At 50.4% G+C, this 18,708-nt stretch overlaps 1 protein-coding gene across 3 annotated transcripts in view; it reads left to right on the plus strand.

Moving 5' to 3' along the window:
• The window catches only part of SPMAP2 (sperm microtubule associated protein 2), a 98,266-nt gene that overhangs the window by 43,183 nt on the left and 36,375 nt on the right, over positions 1 to 18,708 (plus strand). For 2 of the 3 annotated variants that reach the window (XM_085638124.1, XM_085638125.1), the window contains exons 4-6: positions 14,479 to 14,536; positions 15,044 to 15,173; positions 18,102 to 18,276. In XM_085638124.1, the coding sequence (XP_085494250.1) occupies positions 14,479 to 14,536; positions 15,044 to 15,173; positions 18,102 to 18,276 (363 nt within the window). The remainder of the gene's footprint in view (positions 1 to 14,478; positions 14,537 to 15,043; positions 15,174 to 18,101; positions 18,277 to 18,708) is intronic. The other variant, XM_085638126.1, reaches the window with a different exon arrangement.

Here is an 18,708-nt window from a genome sequence, read left to right on the forward strand (position 1 = left end):
CTGCATCCGGACCTGCACTGCACCCGCACCCGCCAAGCCGAGCACCAACAGCATCCACCTGAAGTGCATCCTGCTCAACACCCGCTCCGTCCACAGACACGCCGTGGAACTATGGAACCTGCTCGACACCACATCTCCGGACGTCGCCTTCCTCACGGAAACCTGGATGACCGTCTCCTCAGTGCCCGACATCGCCATAGCCATCCCGGACGGATACAAGATCACCCGAAGGGACCGCGTCAACCAGACAGGAGGAGGCATCGCCATCGCCATCGTCCACAAGAACACCATCCGCATCACGACCAGCTCCGACGACATCCTCACAGCCGCCGAACACCTTCACTTCCAGATACACACCGACCCCAAGACCACACTCAGAGGCACCCTCATCTACAGACCCCCAGGACCCCGCACACAATTCAGCGAAGACATCGCAGACTTCATCAGCCCACACGGTCGAGCGTGTGTCCGGCGTAGTGGGTGGGGGTGTTCACCAGTTGCTTGAGTCCGAGGTTGGCGAGGTTGTCCAGCTGGGTGGTGGTGTTGTTGTCGTAGTTGTTCTCCAGGTGGAAGTTGAGGTCCCCTAGGAGAATGTAGTCGGCGACTACATTCTCCTAGGGGACCTCAACTTCCACGTGGAGAACAACTACGACAACAACACCACCACCCAGCTGGACAACCTCGCCAACCTCGGACTCAAGCAACTGGTGAACACCCCCACCCACTACGCCGGACACATGCTCGACCCAATCTTCACCTCCAGCAAGTACATCTCCTTCAGCCACTCCACCGGACTCCACTGGACAGACCACAGCTACGTCCACTTCAGCTTCAGAAAGACCACGACCCACCACCTCCCGCAACAGGTTCCCTGCAGGAGCTGGAACAAGATCACCACCGACCAGCTCACCACATCACTGAACCAGAACCCTCCCGCCAGATCAACGGACCCCAACCAAGCAGCCAACAAACTCACACAGTGGATCACCAACTGCGCTGACGACCTCGCACCCCTGAAAAACCATCCCAGCAGGCCCGAAAGCAAGAATGCCTCCTGGTTCAACGACGACCTCAAGAACACAAAGAAGAACTGCCGCACCCTCGAGAAAGCTTGGCGAAAAAACCCGACCACAGACAACATGACCGCCCTCAAGCACGCCACCCGCAAACACCACCAGCTGATCCACACCACCAAGAAGTCAGCATTCAAGGATCGACTAGACAACAACGCACACAACAGCAAGGAACTCTTCAGCATCATCAAAGAGCTCTCCAACCCCAGCGCCGGAAACGACATCACTCCCTCACAAGACCTCTGCGACTCACTCGCCTCGTTCTTCCACAGCAAGATCGCTGACATACACAACAGCTTCGGCGAACAGTCCACGCACCCTACCACAGAACCAACGCCCCCCACCATCACCCTCCGCGCCTGGACCCCGGTCAGCACCGAAGACACCATCCGCACGATGAACACCATCCACTCCGGATCGCCAACCGACCCATGCCCCCACCACGTCTTCAACAAGGCCGACTCCGTCATCGCACCCCATCTCCGGGACATCATCAACTGCTCCTTCAACACCGCCACCTTCCTGGAAAGCTGGAAGCATGCCAAACTCAGCGCCCTCTTGAAGAAACCTTCAGCAGACCCCACCGACCTCAAGAACTACCGCCCCATCTCGCGCCTCCCGTTTCCTGCCAAAGTCATCGAGAAGACCGTCAACGGACAGCTTGCCGCCTTCCTCGAGACGACCGGATCCCTCGACCACTCACAGTCCGGATTCCGAGCCAACCACAGCACCGAGACCGCCCTCATCGCAGCCACTGACGACATCCGAACCCTGCTCGACAACGGAGAAACAGCGGCCCTCATCCTCCTGGACCTCTCCGCAGCGTTCAATACTGTCTGCCACCGCACCCTAGTACACCGCCTCAGCAACGTCGGTATCCAAGAGAAGGCACTGGAGTGGATCATCTCGTTCCTCGCCGGAAGAACCCAGAGAGTCCGCCTCCCCCCGTTCAGATCCGAGGCCACCGAAGTCATCTGCGGCGTACCACAAGGATCATCACTCAGCCCCACCCTCTTCAACGTCTACATGAGCCCCCTCGCAGCCATCGCACGCCAACACAACCTCAACATCATCTCCTACGCCGACAACACCCAGCTGATCCTCTCCCTCACCAACGACCCTGCCACCGCCAGAACCAACCTACACGAAGGGATGAAAGAAGTGGCCGAGTGGATAAAGAACAGCCGCCTGAAACTGAACTCAGACAAGACGGAAGTCCTCATCCTTGGATCATCACCCTCTGCCTGGGACGACTCCTGGTGGCCCCCGGCCCTAGGCAGCGCACCCAAACCAACGGACCATGCACGCAACCTGGGCTTCATCCTGGACTCCTCCCTCTCGATGACCAGACAAGTCAACGCCGTCTCATCATCGTGTTTCAACATCCTGCACATGCTCCGAAAGATCTTCAGATGGATCCCCACCGAAACCAGGAAGACGGTCACCCAAGCACTCATCACCAGCCGACTGGACTACGGTAACACCCTCTACACCGGAATCACAGCCAAACTACAGAAAAGACTCCAACGCATCCAGAACGCCTCCGCACGACTCATCCTGGACATCCCCCGACACAGCCACATCTCCGGACACCTGAGAGACCTGCACTGGCTCCCCGTCAGCAAAAAATAACGTTCCGTCTCCTCACCCACGCACACAAGGCCCTCCACGACCTGGGCCCCAGGTACCTCAACAACCGCCTGACCTTCTACACTCCCACCAGCCAACTGCGATCGACCAGTCACGCCCTCGCCGCGGTTCCACGCATTCGAAGAGCCACCATGGGAGGAAGATCCTTCTCCTACCTGGCAGCCAAGACTTGGAACTCCCTCCCCATCCACCTCCGTCGTACCCAAGACCACCTCTCCTTCAGGAAGCAACTCAAGACCTGGCTGTTCGAGCAGTAGCGGACCCCCCCCCCCCCCCCCCCAAGCGCCTTGAGAACCTCCGGGTGAGTAGCGCGCTATACAAATTTCTTGATTGATTGATTGATTGATTGACAAATAGATATATAGATATATAAAATATATGTGTGTAGGAAGGTGGATATCTGTCTGTGGTTACCCCCAATTTTTTGCCTAGTATCTAGCTGGTTTTTCGACTTAGTTGGCCTGAGATCCTGCCATTCAGGATCTCAGCCTGGCTGTTCTCTCTTTAAAATGGACTCCATGTACCCTAGGTACATACCCAATTGGTTGGATCACCCTGTGAGCCCCTGTACCAGTGTACACTAGGTACCCAGGGCATTGGTGTATCTAAGGCCTACCAGGGGCTGAAGCATGTATTATGCCACCCCTGGCCTGGCCTAGCAATTTGACACAACTGGCTGATCACTCAGCTGGGGTAAGTTGGTGTAACCACCTCTTACTTAGGTGTAGTATACCTATACCTAACCTTAAATGGAACACCTGGTAACCTATAAGTCACTCCTATGGCAGGCCTTGACAATCCTGAAGGCAGAGTGCTTGGTTCCATGTGAGATGGTGCTCTGGCATGAGCTGAGCCTGTCTGCAGTGGTCGGAACAACTTCCTTCTACCGTTTCCAGATATCGTCATACCATATACTTTTAAGTGCATTATGAACCTCGCGGTTAAATGCTATCTTTGGTTTGGCTTTATCAAAACATGTCGAGTAAGGTGTCATACGAATTGGAATACTAACCCCTCGCCAATTCTGGCGACGGGGTTAGCATTCCACCCTTCTAGCGGGACACGACATGTACAGTACCTGAAACCCGGGTAAAATCAGACATAGCCTCAGCTCCACAAAATGGATGCTGCCACCACAGACACAAGTCTGCCCTCCTGCTGCTGGGAGTCCTCCCAGCTTGGGAGACGTGGACAAAGGGTTTCCTACTAGGGGAGGTGCGTGCACCACCCCAGACAGGATTTTGTGTATTGGTCAGGTAGGGCTTCAATAGAATCAGACATGCCTGAGGCTCACAAGGAGCCTCGGTGCATATGCCAGTTCAAACCGGTCCTGGGGCACACCAGCCCCGGACCTGGGGCAAGCTGGACAAAGGATTGGGGGTGTAACCACCCCCCTTCCTGGTCCCACCCATAGGGAGGGACCTAGCAGGTAGTCCGGCCCCTAGAATCCGCTTAAAGGTAGGAGCTGTGTCCTAAGACTTCAGACATCCTGGAATCAACTTAACCACAAGAAGAAGACGGGTACTTCGACGCTCTGCTGCACAGAGGACAGAAGGAAATCTCCCCTATGGTCAGGGAGTGACCATCTTGCTAACGCAAGCACCAACCAGCTATTCGACGTCTGCTTTGCCGCCGCCTCCCGCCGGAGCTCGAGCCCAGAGCCCGACAAGACCTGGACCTCCAGACCTCTCACAGCCCGATCCACAGTCCCTGCAAAGAAGGAACCCGTGGAGGCACCGAGACACGTGGATCCAGCCATCTTGAAAGACAGACGACAAGCTGCAAGCGCAACAACAGAGGCTCCCTCCAAGTTGTGCTTTGGGTCCTGAGAAGCCCAACATACGAGCAGCATCTGCACCAAAGGTGAGCCCTCCAGCATCTCCACGATCTGCGTGGGGCCCCTCTGCACTTTGCATCTCGACGCGCCTGCCCGGTCCCTGGCCCGTTGGCTAGTGGCCATCTTGGCAACGAATTTTGAAATCTACGATGCTGGTCTGGTTGCTCCAGACTGGCCCCTGCTTCCCTCCAAAGGAGCAGCCCCTCTGACCTGGCTGGTCAGAGTAATCAGCTTTCTTCATTCTTCACGACTTCTACTTTTGCCAAGGCTTGTTTGCTTCCATCGAGTCGCCGACACCGCCGACAGCGAGAGCCTGCGTGTGTCAGCTCGTGAACCGACTCTTGGACGTCGTCGACCTTCAGGGACCACGTGGCTGTGGAGACAAGCTACCCCTCAACACCTGTTTGCACCCGACATCGCCTGGTACCTACCTGGTGCCATGCTGGTTACTGGCTAGTGACTGTGAACACTGTCCCCTCTGCTTTCAGGTCTTCTACAACTCCGATCCACCCTTGGATCCAACGCACCTCTTCTGGACCGACCGCCTGCAGCATCTTTGTCATCAGGCTCCATTGAATCGATAGAAGAAACCCGACGCACTTCGAGACCTATGCACCCGCTTCCTGTGGGTGAGGTAACGCTGGCACTCCGGTGCCCAAGTGTAGAGAAACATCTCTAGTGTCTGTGTTTTGAATCTTAAGTTCGTAGTCCATCCAGAAGACCCTTTCTGCAGTAACTTTTAAACTTTTACGCACCCATTGAAAACCTATGGGAGCCCGCGTGTAACTTTCCTCACTGCACACGCGACCCGTGGACCTCCTGGTCACTAACTGAAGTTAGCTCCTTGTAGGCCCAGCGATTCTAGAGGCCCTAGGCCTTTTCCCTTTCCTGTTCGTGGTACTTATACCACTATTTTAGTATATGGTTTGAGTGGCCATCAGGGCCCATCCATATAAAGTGCAACTTCTGTATATTATAACGTTGTCTTGTTTAACGATTTGTGCTCCTGTGCTCATAAAGAGTCTAGGGGATACTTTGAGAAATAAATACATATATATTTTGAAAATATATCTGTGTGGTGTCCTTTCATTGGTATACAAGGGGGTTGCATGTGGTAAAACAGCCTGCTTAACACGCTTTAACGAGTTTAGCCTCAAAGACTGCTTAGCCTATGCTACCACTAGGGCAGCTAGTCCGAAAAGGTTGACTTACAACCACACCATAAGGGTTGCTTGGCATGGTACAAGGTGGTCACTATAACTAGTGAACATCATATACCAGGCCAACTTCTCACATTGGTGAGCAGCGGTTGGATTTGAGCTTGCTGTGTTTTACCATTGTAATCTCTTGGTTACCAATTGAAAGATCACATAGGTACCTGTAGGTACATATAAAACAAGATTAGATATACTTCATTTCTACTGAACTTAGTTGTTGTAGAGCAAAGGGAGTAGCACACCCTGACTACAACTACTAGATCGGTTTAGTAGGAAAACCCAAGTGTAGGTAGATTGCAACACATCCACCCACACTTAAGAGCAATGGCTGGGGCAGAGGGGTCCAATGTACCCATCTCTGTCGAGAGTGACCCCCAGAGGCCACCAACCATCTTTGCTACCCTAAATCAAAATGAGCTCAGGCAGTTGGCAAATATCAGGGGCCTTAAACAGCCCAGGAACCCTACCTCTGCTGAACTCAGAGAACTCTTACAAGCTGATGATGATCAGAGAGCTCTCAACAAAGCCTCCCAGTTAGGCCCCTTAGCGACTGGAACAGGAGGCCCCCCTTCTGAAGATGCTACTGAGGTACCCCTTTCCAAAAGTCACCCCTTAGATGAGAATCATACTACAGAGGATGAAAGTGATAAGGGTACTGATACAGATGGTAGTGAGGATGAAGGGAGAACTAGCCCAGTGCCAAGTGTTATACTTGGCCCAGCTAAACTAAGGCTACTGGGGACTGACAATGGGGTCACCGCCTCCCTCTCCATGACCAGGCAAGTTAACAAAGTCTCCTCGACGTGCTTCAACATCCTACGCATGCTACGGAAGATCTTCTGGTGGATCCCCACCGAGACCAGGAAGACCGTCACCCAGGCCCTTGTCACCAGCCGTCTGGACTACGGCAACGCCCTCTACGCCGGTACCACCGCCAAGCTCCAGAAGAGACTCCAGCGGATCCAGAACGCCTCAGCCAGACTCATCCTCGACATCCCACGAACCAGCCACATCTCCGGACCTCTGAGAGACCTTCACTGGCTCCCCGTCAACAAAAGAATCACCTTCCGCCTCCTCACCCACGCACACAAAGCTCTACACGACCGAGGCCCGAGCTACCTCAACAGCCGAGTCAACTTCTACGCCCCCAAACGCCACCTCCGCTCAGCCAACCACGCCCTCGCCGCCGTCCCCCGCATCCAAAGAGCTACTACAGGAGGAAGGTCCTTCTCCTACCTGGCCGCCAAGACCTGGAACTCCCTCCCCCCCGACCTGCGCCTGACCCAAGACCACCTCTCCTTCAGGAAGAAGCTGAAGACCTGGCTGTTCGAGCAGTAGCGGCACCCCCCCCCCCCCCCCCCCCCAGCGCCTTGAGACCCTACGGGTATGTAGCGCGCTCTACAAGTGTCATTGATTGATTGATTGATTGATTGGATCTCCCTAGTGGACTTAACCAGGGGCTTGGGAGGCAAAGGAATCACTCAGGTGAATCTAATGCTTCTCATGCCTCTAGAGGCTCTCAAGGTCACTCCAGGAGAAGGATGACCACCCCTCAGAGGAGGGAACATGAGGCCAGAATGCAGGAAGCTCAGCTGAGGATCAGGAGACAGGAGCTAGAAGTAGCCCTGATGGAAGAAAAACTGAACAAGGCTAGGCAACCTAGAGAGAGTGGGTCTATACCCACTGGTGGCAGCAATGTCCCTAGTGACAAAGATAGGGTCTTTGACAATAGGAACCTGTCCAAGGTTGTGCCCCCCTACAACAGTGGGGATGATATCCACAAGTGGATGACTGCTCTTGAGAGAGCCTGCAAAGTGCAGCAGGTTCCTGAAGACCAGTGGGCAGCAATCTTATGGCTCTCCTTTGAAGGTAGAGGCAGAGATAGACTCCTCACTGTTAGAGAGGAGGATGTCAGAAACTACAGAGCCCTGAAGAGTGTCCTGATTGATGGGTTAGGCTTAACCACTGAACAGTACAGGTTAATGTTCAGAGATACCCAGAAGGCACAGACTCAGGACTGGTCTGAATATGTGGAATGTGCCACTAAGGCTTTGGAGGGTTGGTTGCTGGGAAGTAAGGTATCTGATTATACAGGATTGTACAATTTGATGATGAGAGAGCAGATTTTAAGTAATTGTCAAAACCAGCTTCTCCATCAACACCTGGTAGACTCAGATTTGACCTCTCCCCAAGAATTGGGAAAGAGGGCAGATAAATGGGTCAGGACCAGGATCAGGCCTAAACACCAGGGTGGTGACCAAAAGAAAGATACCACCAAGCCTCAAGAGAAGGGTGGGGATAAAGCAAAAGAGAAACCTTCCTCAGGGCCCCAAAACTCCACACAGGGTGGTGGGTCCCAAGCTCCCTCCTCTACCACAGCTAAAAAGCCTTACTGCCATGAATGTAAAATTCCTGGGCATTGGAAAACTGACAGCAGTTGCCCAAAGGCTAAAACCAAAACTGTTCCTCCAATTACTCCTGTCACACCACCTATTATTGTCAGCAGTAATCCCCCAGGTGGTGGGAGTGCCCCCAGAAATCTGGGTGGGTTTACTTGGGGAACACAGGGGGACCCTGGCTTAGCCAATTCCCCTACAGCAACTACTCTTGTCTGTGATGGTGGCATGGGGTTTGCCAACTTCACTGCCTGTCCCAACACTTTGGGTAGGTACAGACAGGAGCCCTACATCAATGGTACAAAAGCTGAGGCCTACAGAGACACTGGAGCTAGCATCACTATGGTGGCTTATTGGCTAGTTCCCTCTGAGCAGCTTTTGCCTGGTTTCTCCTACCAGGTAACTAACATTGATGGCAAACAGAACAGTCATCCCATGGCAGAGGTATGTCTCAGCTGGGGAGGTGTCACTGGCCCTAAAAGGGTGGCAGAATCCCCAACCTTGCCTGTAGACTGCTTACTGGGGAATGACTTAGTACTCTCAGCTTGGGCTGGAGTTGAACAAGACACCCCTTCTAAAATGGTAGGCCTTTCAAAAAAGGGTAGTGGGGTTGTGCCATTCACAACCCCTGTCCAAATAGATTTCCTCCCTGGAAAGGTTGGAAGGGCAGTGGTAGCCACAGCCCAGGCACAGACAGACTTCCCTGTAGAGACTGGCAGAGCTGTGACAGTCACAGCTCAAACACAAACTGAGTGCCCCCCTGAAAAGGTTGGCAAGGCTGTAATGGTCTCAGCCTATACTCAGACTGATATAGGTGTAGTGAAGCCTGAAACTATGGATCACTCCACACAAACAGAGAGTAGTGGGGAGGAAGAAAAGTCTCCCTCTCCCCAGACATTAGGAAGAGGTCAGCCTCCTCAGGGATCTGACCTCACCCCTTGTGAAGGAACTGCCCCAGAGGTAGCCAGGCCTGGCAGAGCCTCTGATGTCAGTGGCCCCTTCCAAGGTGGGACCCAGTCTGGTGCAGGTAGCCTGCCTCTCTCTACCCTGCCTCAGCCAGCCCAGGGCTGCAGAGGTCAGGGAGGCCAGTGGACCCCAAGAGGGCCCCTGTCCACCAGAACCCCCCCCCCATCAAAAGAATGAGGATTGCCTGGCTAGTGGCCCTAGCCAGGTGATGGTTAAACACATTCCTGAGGGATCTCCTTTACAGGTAGTTAGGGACCTCCCCCAGAGGGATTCTGTTGGGCACAGGCAAACCTGGGACCTTAGGGCCCCAACCGTGACCTGTCCCTCCAGTAAGCCCACCAAAGGGACCCAGCCTCCAGCTTTAGGTAGCCAGAGGCTGACCCTGAGAGCACAGTGCAACTCAGCTAAGGAAAGAAAGGCATCCATGGTAGAGGATGATTGGAGGAAGCTGAGGCCTCACTTTGAGGACACTCACTTCAGTACTCCATCTCAACACCAGCCTTTTACTTTGCCAAGACACACCAAAGGTAGAAACTCCCTATGGTGGAGACCCTCTTTTACCCTTAGGGTGAGGGATTGCTTAGTGGACCATGAGACAGGGGGTAACCATGCCAGTGCTGGTTCTTCCTTATATGGCCACTTAGGCAATATAGGCTTACCTGGGCAAGGTCAGCCTTATCTCCCTTCGTTTGGGGGGGGGGGTTGTGTAGGAAGGTGGATATCTGACTATGGTTACCCTCAATTTTTTGCCTAGTATCTAGCTGGTTTTTCGACTTAGTTGGCCTGAGATCCTGCCATTCAGGATCTCAGCCTGGCTGTTCTCTCTTTAAAATGGACTCCATGTACCCTAGGTACATACCCAATTGGTTGGATCACCCTGTGAGCCCCTGTACCAGTGTACACTAGGTACCCAGGGCATTGGTGTATCTAAGGCCTACCAGGGGCTGAAGCATGTATTATGCCACCCCTGGCCTGGCCTAGCAATTTGACACAACTGGCTGATCACTCAGCTGGGGTAAGTTGGTGTAACCACCTCTTGCTTAGGTGTAGTATACCTATACCTAACCTTAAATGGAACACCTGGTAACCTATAAGTCACTCCTATGGCAGGCCTTGACAATCCTGAAGGCAGAGTGCTTGGTTCCATGTGAGATGGTGCTCTGGCATGAGCTGAGCCTGTCTGCAGTGGTCGGAACAACTTCCTTCTACCGTTTCCAGATATCGTCATACCATATACTCTTAAGTGCATTATGAACCTCGCGGTTAAATGCTATCTTTGGTTTGGCTTTATCAAAACATGTCGAGTAAGGTGTCATACGAATTGGAATACTAACCCCTCGCCAATTCTGGCGACGGGGTTAGCATTCCACCCTTCTAAAGGGACACGACATGTACAGTACCTGAAACCCGGGTAAAATCAGACATAGCCTCAGCTCCACAAAATGGATGCTGCCACCACAGACACAAGTCTGCCCTCCTGCTGCTGGGAGTCCTCCCAGCTTGGGAGACGTGGACAAAGGGTTTCCTGCCAGGGGAGGTGCGTGCACCACCCCAGACAGGATTTTGTGTATTGGTCAGGTAGGGCTTCAATAGAATCAGACATGCCTGAGGCTCACAAGGAGCCTTGGTGCATATGCCAGTTCAAACCGGTCCTGGGGCACACCAGCCCCGGACCTGGGGCGAGCTGGACAAAGGATTGGGGGTGTAACCACCCCCCTTCCTGGTCCCACCCATAGGGAGGGACCTAGCAGGTAGTCCGGCCCCTAGAATCCGCTTAAAGGTAGGAGCTGTGTCCTAAGACTTCAGACATCCTGGAATCAATTTAACCACAAGAAGAAGACGGGAACTTCGACGCTCTGCTGCACAGAGGACAGAAGGAAATCTCCCCTATGGTCAGGGAGTGACCATCTTGCTAACGAAAGCACCAACCAGCTATTCGACGTCTGCTTTGCCGCCGCCTCCCGCCGGAGCCCGAGCCCAGAGCCCAGAGCCCAACAAGACCTGGACCTCCAGACCTCTCACAGCCCGATCCACAGTCCCTGCAAAGAAAGAACCCGTGGAGGCACCGAGACACGTGGAGCCTGCCATCTTGAAAGACCGACGACAAGCTGCAAGCGCGACAACAGAGGCTCCCACCAAAATGTGCTTTGGGTCCTGAGAAGCCCAACATACGAGCAGCATCTGCACCAAAGGTGAGCCCTCCAGCATCTCCACGATCTGCGTGGGGCCCCTCTGCACTTTGCATCTCGACGCGCCTGCCCGGTCCCTGGCCCGTTGGCTAGTGGCCATCTTGGCGACGAATCTTGAAATCTACGATGCTGGTCTGGTTGCTCCAGACTGGCCCCTGCTTCCCTCCAAAGGAGCAGCCCCTCTGACCTGGCTGGTCAGAGTAATCAGCTTTCTTCATTCTTCACGACTTCTGCTTTTGCCAAGGTTTGTTTGCTTCCATCGAGTCGCCGACACCGCCGACAGCGAGAGCCTGCGTGGGACAGCTCGTGAACCGACTCCTGGACGTCGTCGACCTTCAGGGACCACATGGCTGCGGAGACAAGCTACCCCTCAACACCTGTTTGCACCCGACATCGCCTCGTACCTACCTGGTGCCACGCTGGTCACTGGCTAGTGACTGTGAACACTGTCCCCTCTGCTTTCAGGTCTTCTACAACTCCGATCCACCCTTGGATCCAACGCAGCTCTTCTGGACCGACCGCCTGCAGCATCTTTGTCATCAGGCTCCATTGAATCGATAGAAGAAACCCGACGCACTTCGAGACCTATGCACCCGCTTCCTGTGGGTGAGGTAACGCTGGCACTCCGGTGCCCAAGTGTAGAGAAACATCTCTAGTGTCTATGTTTTGAATCTTAGGTTCGTAGTCCATCCAGAAGACCCTTTCTGCAGTAACTTTTAAACTTTTACGCACCCATTGAAAACCTATGGGAGCCCGCGTGTAACTTTCCTCACTGCACACGCGACCCGTGGACCTCCTGGTCACTAACTGAAGTTAGCTCCTTGTAGGCCCAGCGATTCTAGAGGCCCTAGGCCTTTTCCCTTTCCTGTTCGTGGTACTTATACCACTATTTTAGTATATGGTTTGAGTGGCCACCAGGGCCCATCCATATAAAGTGCAACTTCTGTATATTATAACGTTGTCTTGTTTAACGATTTGTGCTCCTGTGCTCATAAAGAGTCTAGGGGATACTTTGAGAAATAAATACATATATATTTTGAATATATATCTGTGTGGTGTCCTTTCATTGGTATACAAGGGGGTTGCATGTGGTAAAACAGCCTGCTTAACACGCTTTAACGAGTTTAGCCTCAAAGACTGCTTAGCCTACGCTACCACTAGGGCAGCTAGTCCAAAAAGGTTGACTTACAACCACACCATAAGGGTTGCTTGGCATGGTACAAGGTGGTCACTTTAGCTAGTGAACATCATATACCAGGCCAACTTCTCACAATGTATATATTACAAAACGGCAGGAGAGGGTTTAACCCCCCCTATAAAATAGTAATAGCTAGTGTGTAGTTATGGTTGAGTCAGAGTTTCTATTGAAAATCAGTTTTCATGTTTTCTTAATATCTTTTGCGCCATCTGACAAATCTGCACAAACTTTCAAATAAAAATGCCTTCCCATTTTGGTTCTGTATTGCAAGATTCTTGCAGATCCTTTAGGGGAGCGGCATAAAAAAAAGTGACTTCCCATTTTAACTCCATAGGATTTTTGCTCTCCCAAAAAGGAAAAATAGAATTACACCACACTTTAGAATTACAAAAATATGTTATATGGGCTAAAAAGGTAAAATATACCATTAGTCTGTGGGTGGTCTGCAGACTGTTTGCAGGCCCAAATAAAAACATTGAGAAATCTACTCTAATTAAATGCAGAATATTTTTTCCCCATCAACCCATTTTTGGGTCCATTGACCAGAAGCCTCACATTGCCTGGCCATAGCAGGAAAAAAATAGGGCCACCATTTCAGGCTGTGGGGCTCAGTCCACATGGCCTGAAAAAAGAAAGTAAATAAGCCAGTGAGAGACTTCACTTTACTCCCTGGCCCAGGTAAAGCTAACCAAAAGGGATCCCACCCCCCGGAGTAAAAAGATGAACAAACAAAATAGGTTTTTGCCAAGTGCTTCGTGGATCCTACAGCGAGGTTCGAGAACCAGCAATGAGGCACCAGTTTTCACGTGCCATGTCTCGGGTCCACACCCACTGCCAGGTTCACAGACCCCTTACCAGTTTTCATGAAACCTGCATAAGGTTTGCAAACTCACATTGGGATTCATGAACCCCTACAAAGAAAATAGCAATTTATAAAACAAGCTCGAGCGCCTGCTCGGCTTTCAAAGGCCACTCACACTCCTCCACTAGGCTGAAGGTTGTGCAAAGGAGCACAGGGAATACATTATTTGAAGTTGGGTGTAATGCAGCATAAAATGAGGAATTCACTGAAAGAACTACAGTTAAAGTGAAGTTATGGTTAGGATTGGTCATAACACCTTAACATATGTTTAAAAAAAGTCTGAGCTTCTCTTGAAAAACTACAACTAGCTATACTGAAGTTATGGTTACACAGCACCACCTAAAAACAATGAAATTCACCAGTTATGGTTATTTCCGCAATCCATAAATAGGTCAACAGCCATGGCCTTGTGCCCAACCAGAGCCAGGTAGCCAACACCTGTGGTGAATGGCTTCTTTCCGAGTGAAGTGGGGGTTTGCCGCAGGACCTGACCTGCAGTCAACCCATTCTGCACACGCCAATCGGATGGCCAAGTGCTGGCTTGCTATTTTCTTTTTTATTGTGGGCCTCAGTTTTAATAAGTGAACTCACACTCACTTGTGGGCCCTTACTGGACCAACTGCAGGGTCCGCAGACCCAGTACAAGGTCTCCTTACCTGGTGGGCAGTCCAACAAGGACCCAGAAGTCTCTTTTGGTTTGTGTACTCTGAGCCAGGGCCTTGAGTCTCAGCACTTTGTTTGGGTCATTGAGTTGTGGCTCTAGGATTGTGTTTTTTGAGCTAAATGCTTAAGCTCTCTCTCCAGTCTGCGGGCCTTGCGTTCAGACCTTAGCTTTGAGGTCACTGCTACTCTGTATTTGTGGATATTTGATTGGATCTGTGGGTCTCAGCTTGAGGATTAACCTTCGGATTGGAGCCCAGTTTCCAGAACCTTAGTTTGCTACAGGGATGAGATTTGAAGCTGGGAGTGCTGAAATGTAATAGTTCTGTACCGAGGAGACGAATGGTATTTTCAGCTTTACAGTTAGTTAACATTTAAAGTGTTGTCTGAAGTGAAATATCTAATTCACCAATCTAGCTATATTTTGCAGTTGTCACCGCAAGGCAAGAAGAGCTGGCACGGCCCAAAAGGATCAACAAGAACGACAGGTGGGACAAGATCTATTGAAAAGAATGTCCTCAACTTGTGGTCATTGTGACTGGTGCTAAAGCAGTGTCCAGAGCTTCTGCTTACTTTCTTTCCCACCTGCAGTGCCCTGCTACCTAAAGTCTGTACTTCTGCTCTAATCCTTAAAGTGTGATAAACTCCCTGCAATCAACACTTCTTTCCCATTTTTCTCTACAATGCCGTGAAGTCCCTGAAGTCATCGCCTTTGCATTACGCCAACCAGTGATGTCAACACTTCTCCTGTTGCCTGTTTTGCTCTTCAAACCCTACTGCTATGGGCTCTGCAGATTCTATATTTACTGCACCACGCACTGCTCACCCCGTAAAGCTCATGTCCCTTTATCTGGAGTGCTTCAGACTTTTGGCCCATTGGACAATTTTTTCGCGCTTGGTAAATTGATTAGCTCTTGCAAAAAAGTTCTTCTGATTTTCTTTTCTCTTTTCTTACATTTCTTTTAAATTACCTATTATTACATTTATTTTATTAGCAGATTGTCACCCACGTGGCCTGTGAGCCATTCAGCAATGCTTGCTGCCCCGTCACCTCGCCTGGAGCATTTAGCGCAACCAAAAACACTAAGCAAGGAATGGAAACTGGATCGTCCCGTTCAAAGCATTGTACGTATTCCAAATGCTGGTAACGTTGGTTCTGTCCCCTCACTTTGTCTCCTCTACTTGCCAACCCTTGGTCTCAATAACAGTTTAAATCCTGACTCGATCCCCTTTATGTCTCTTGGATAGTTCTTGCTAATTCCTCTTTACATATCTCCAGCTGTTGGACGGGGCCAAAAAGTCACCAACTAGTCACTCGATAAGCTCTTAGAAGTACAGCTGCAGCACCAGGGACCTGCCTTCCCCCCATCCCTAGGTCACTGCTGGACGTGAGGATGCATCTCCACAAAGACACCTACCTCAACAGTGTTATCTTGTTCCTTCTGCTAAATTCCTAACAATTTTCATATGTTTTTCTAATAGATTCCATCTCCCTGTATGTTGTCACAGGAATCATTAACTTTTAAAACAATGTTCCCACAATTTGAGGCAAATGTCCGTATGTGGCCTTCACGGCCCATCCAGGTGAAGTTTTGGTGTCAGGTACTGCTGCAGATCCTTTGACTTTTGTGCCCTCATGCATCCTAAACCAGTCAGGGAATGAACAGCAAAACTGATATTGCCTCTTCACCAGGAGAAGGAGCCATCTAAATCGAAGCCTCTGTCTTGGACAGTCCACGTACTCCATCCCAGATCCAAAAGATCTCCTTCTTAGGACTCAAAAAAGACAAAGAATTGAAAGCACAAGAAGGATCCTTCTATCCCACAAGGCTGCCTTCTGCACATCCTCAGACACCTTTTGGCACTGAGAAAGGTGTTTGCAAAATCTGATGCAGCACCGACGACACCAATCCATGCTATTTGGCTGATGATCGATGAGATCTAATTCTGAAAACGACATAGATAAGGGTTGTAGTGGAAGTCTCGGACTATGAGCCCTTAGCACCCAAACACCTGCCAGATTGTAAAAACCCTAGAGTAGGGCCGGTGGTTCCCGGTTCTTATTCACTTCCTGATAAGGATGATCATGGAGAAGCAGGAAACCTACTAGTCTTGTCGATATGCACCTGTATCTCTTCAGTACTTCAGAATGTGGATTGGATGCTTTGCTGGGTAATTTCCTGGAACCTTCACTACCACCTTTGTAGGAACAGGTTTATCATGGAATTAGCTCACGTCTTAGGGCATTCTTGTACAGAGCTGAAGACAGATTTGTTTAAAAAAGTTTTTGTGACCAGCTCAAAACACGCTACAGTCACTGCATCCCTCCACTAAGGCTCCGATGGGGACTACACTTGCCCCACTACGGCACTTATACTGGAGGCTAGGAACCTCAGACTGACCCCTACAGTGTTACCCAGATGTGTGGTTCAGTGTCGTCTCTGATGCTCATAAGACTGGAGATTTGTAAATTATTGATCTAATAAGCGGTAAAGTATTCATCTCTGGTAGGTTAGCTGTCAGGGTTGGCCTTGTGTCCTGCTAACTGGCCGGTAACACCCATGAGTAAGGGAACCCGTTAACCTCCACTTCCCGTTTTGGTTCACCATGTGATTGATGACTCCATTGAAATGGTATTAATAAGGTTGCCTTAAAAGTGTCTTTTTGACTCAAAGTGGTGTCTTTTAACCTCCCTAAAATGATTTAATTGCCTGTTTTATTTCCACCACAACCCCTTTCTATGGAAGAGGATGATATCCAGACGAGCTATGTTTTTTATAGAACTCTGCTTTTAATTGGTTCACACTGACCCTCCAGAACAGACAAGGAGTCACTGCACGAAGAGTGGGTCAGCTGTGCCTGCGCCCTTTTAGAGGTGCCCATCTCAATCCTCTGCAGCAGAGCCACTCATAGCGTTACTGCCTATAATGTGCGTTGGGGAGTAAGTTTGGTTTTGGACAATCTTTAGTTTGGTTTATACCCTGGTGTGCCTCAAACTCTCCTTTCAGGGGAATCTTTCCAGATAAGGAGTCTGCCGGTAGAAGTATCCATCAGATAAAAGAATTATCGAATGTTTGGCAATATTTTGTCCTATGGATGTTGTATCTCCTGGTAGATTTCAGATCTCCCTTCCATGTCCCTTTTTTGTGGAGGTGATCACCAGAAGTGCCTTTATGGACTATGAGGTCACTTCCGGCTTTAACGCCACGGCAGATCCATGGCTGGGGCTGCACCGGCACCGGCACCAAGTAATGACCCAGGCATGAGCTCCTGAGAGCTTTCCAGATCCCATCGTACATCAAGGAATATTTCTAAATGTGGCAAGATAGAATTCTCATCAGGAAAGAAAATACCAACAATAACTTATTCTTCAGAGTTAACAATTCTGTATTATTTGTTGAAGGGAAATGTTTTCTCCATTGAAAGGTGACCTTCGACCATGGTACACTAAGTCCTTAGTGCAGTCCATGCAATACCGCGGTGAGGAGCTTCAAAAGCAATCATAGTTCAGCAGAAATACAAATATGGGGAGCATTTAGGTGGCAAGTCTGACAAGATACTCCTCGCTGCCCCTGGCTGGTGCCACATTGTTAGCTCTTGCAGCCTGCTTCTCAAATATGATTTGCTTTGAAATTCTGTCACAAAAGCATAATACTGTCCTAACTGTTCCCACAAGAAGCAAGCCAGTGCAAAAAAGGAAAACACTCTTTTTTCCCCAGCAAGTACTCTACTCAAGGCACCTTGTTTCTTGTACTTGAGACTCCTAAAAGTATGGGGCATTTAAAGAAAGGTCATGCCTGAGTGTATGGTCGAGAGTTGGGCATTGCACAATAACACCGCTTAAAATCCTGAAACCTTGACCACAGTAGTACATTACTTCAAAAGAAGTACTCTTCTTAAGAAGTACGACCAACTTCACAGAAGTAGCGTATACTAGGTTGTGTTCTTATGTGGGTGTCAATGACCTTTCCTGGTTGCAGTAGGAAGAGTATCATTTAATTACAATGGACAAGTATCAGTTGTCTCGCTGAAATACATGCGTACTGTTTGCAGGTGAGCAGAGGAGCCCTCTTGGCTGTACCCAGGTCGAGGACGGTTGAACTGGCCAAGCCTAAGATGCTCAGTGTGCCCTTGATAGAAGTTGACGATGTGGATCAAAGTGCTGGCGACAGCTGCTCCGTATCACACTCCATGCAAAAGCTCATAAGCAGAGCTGAACTCCTGGCAGGTAAGTCCATTTTGGTGCCTGGTATGTGCCAGAGGAACATATTGGGAATGACTGCTTACTTCTCTCTTCCAAAAATAGAAGACTGTAATAATTTTCTGTTCATTCATGCTACCCAAGTTGTATAGCGTGTCATTTAGTACTTGGCCTATTGGTACTGTTGGTGTTTGTTCTTGCAGCTTTTTGCAAGAGGTAAGGTAAAAGACAAGATGGGGCTGGGGATAGAGCTGAAAGGAGGAGTCGAAGGTAGGTGGGCAACGGCGTAGAGGTGAGGAGGATGGATCAGGTGGTAATGTAAGCTGGCTGTAAGGAGTGTGTGTGGGGAAAAGGCACAACATACGGTTGTTGGAACTGGTACTTTCTGATTGGCTGAGGTGATGCCTAAGCCATGCAGAACATACCACCCCTGTCATGTGCTTACACTCAATGTATAAC

The sequence above is a fragment of the Triturus cristatus genome, chromosome 12 (genome assembly GCF_964204655.1).
Source record: "Triturus cristatus chromosome 12, aTriCri1.1, whole genome shotgun sequence".
NCBI lineage: Eukaryota > Metazoa > Chordata > Amphibia > Caudata > Salamandridae > Triturus > Triturus cristatus.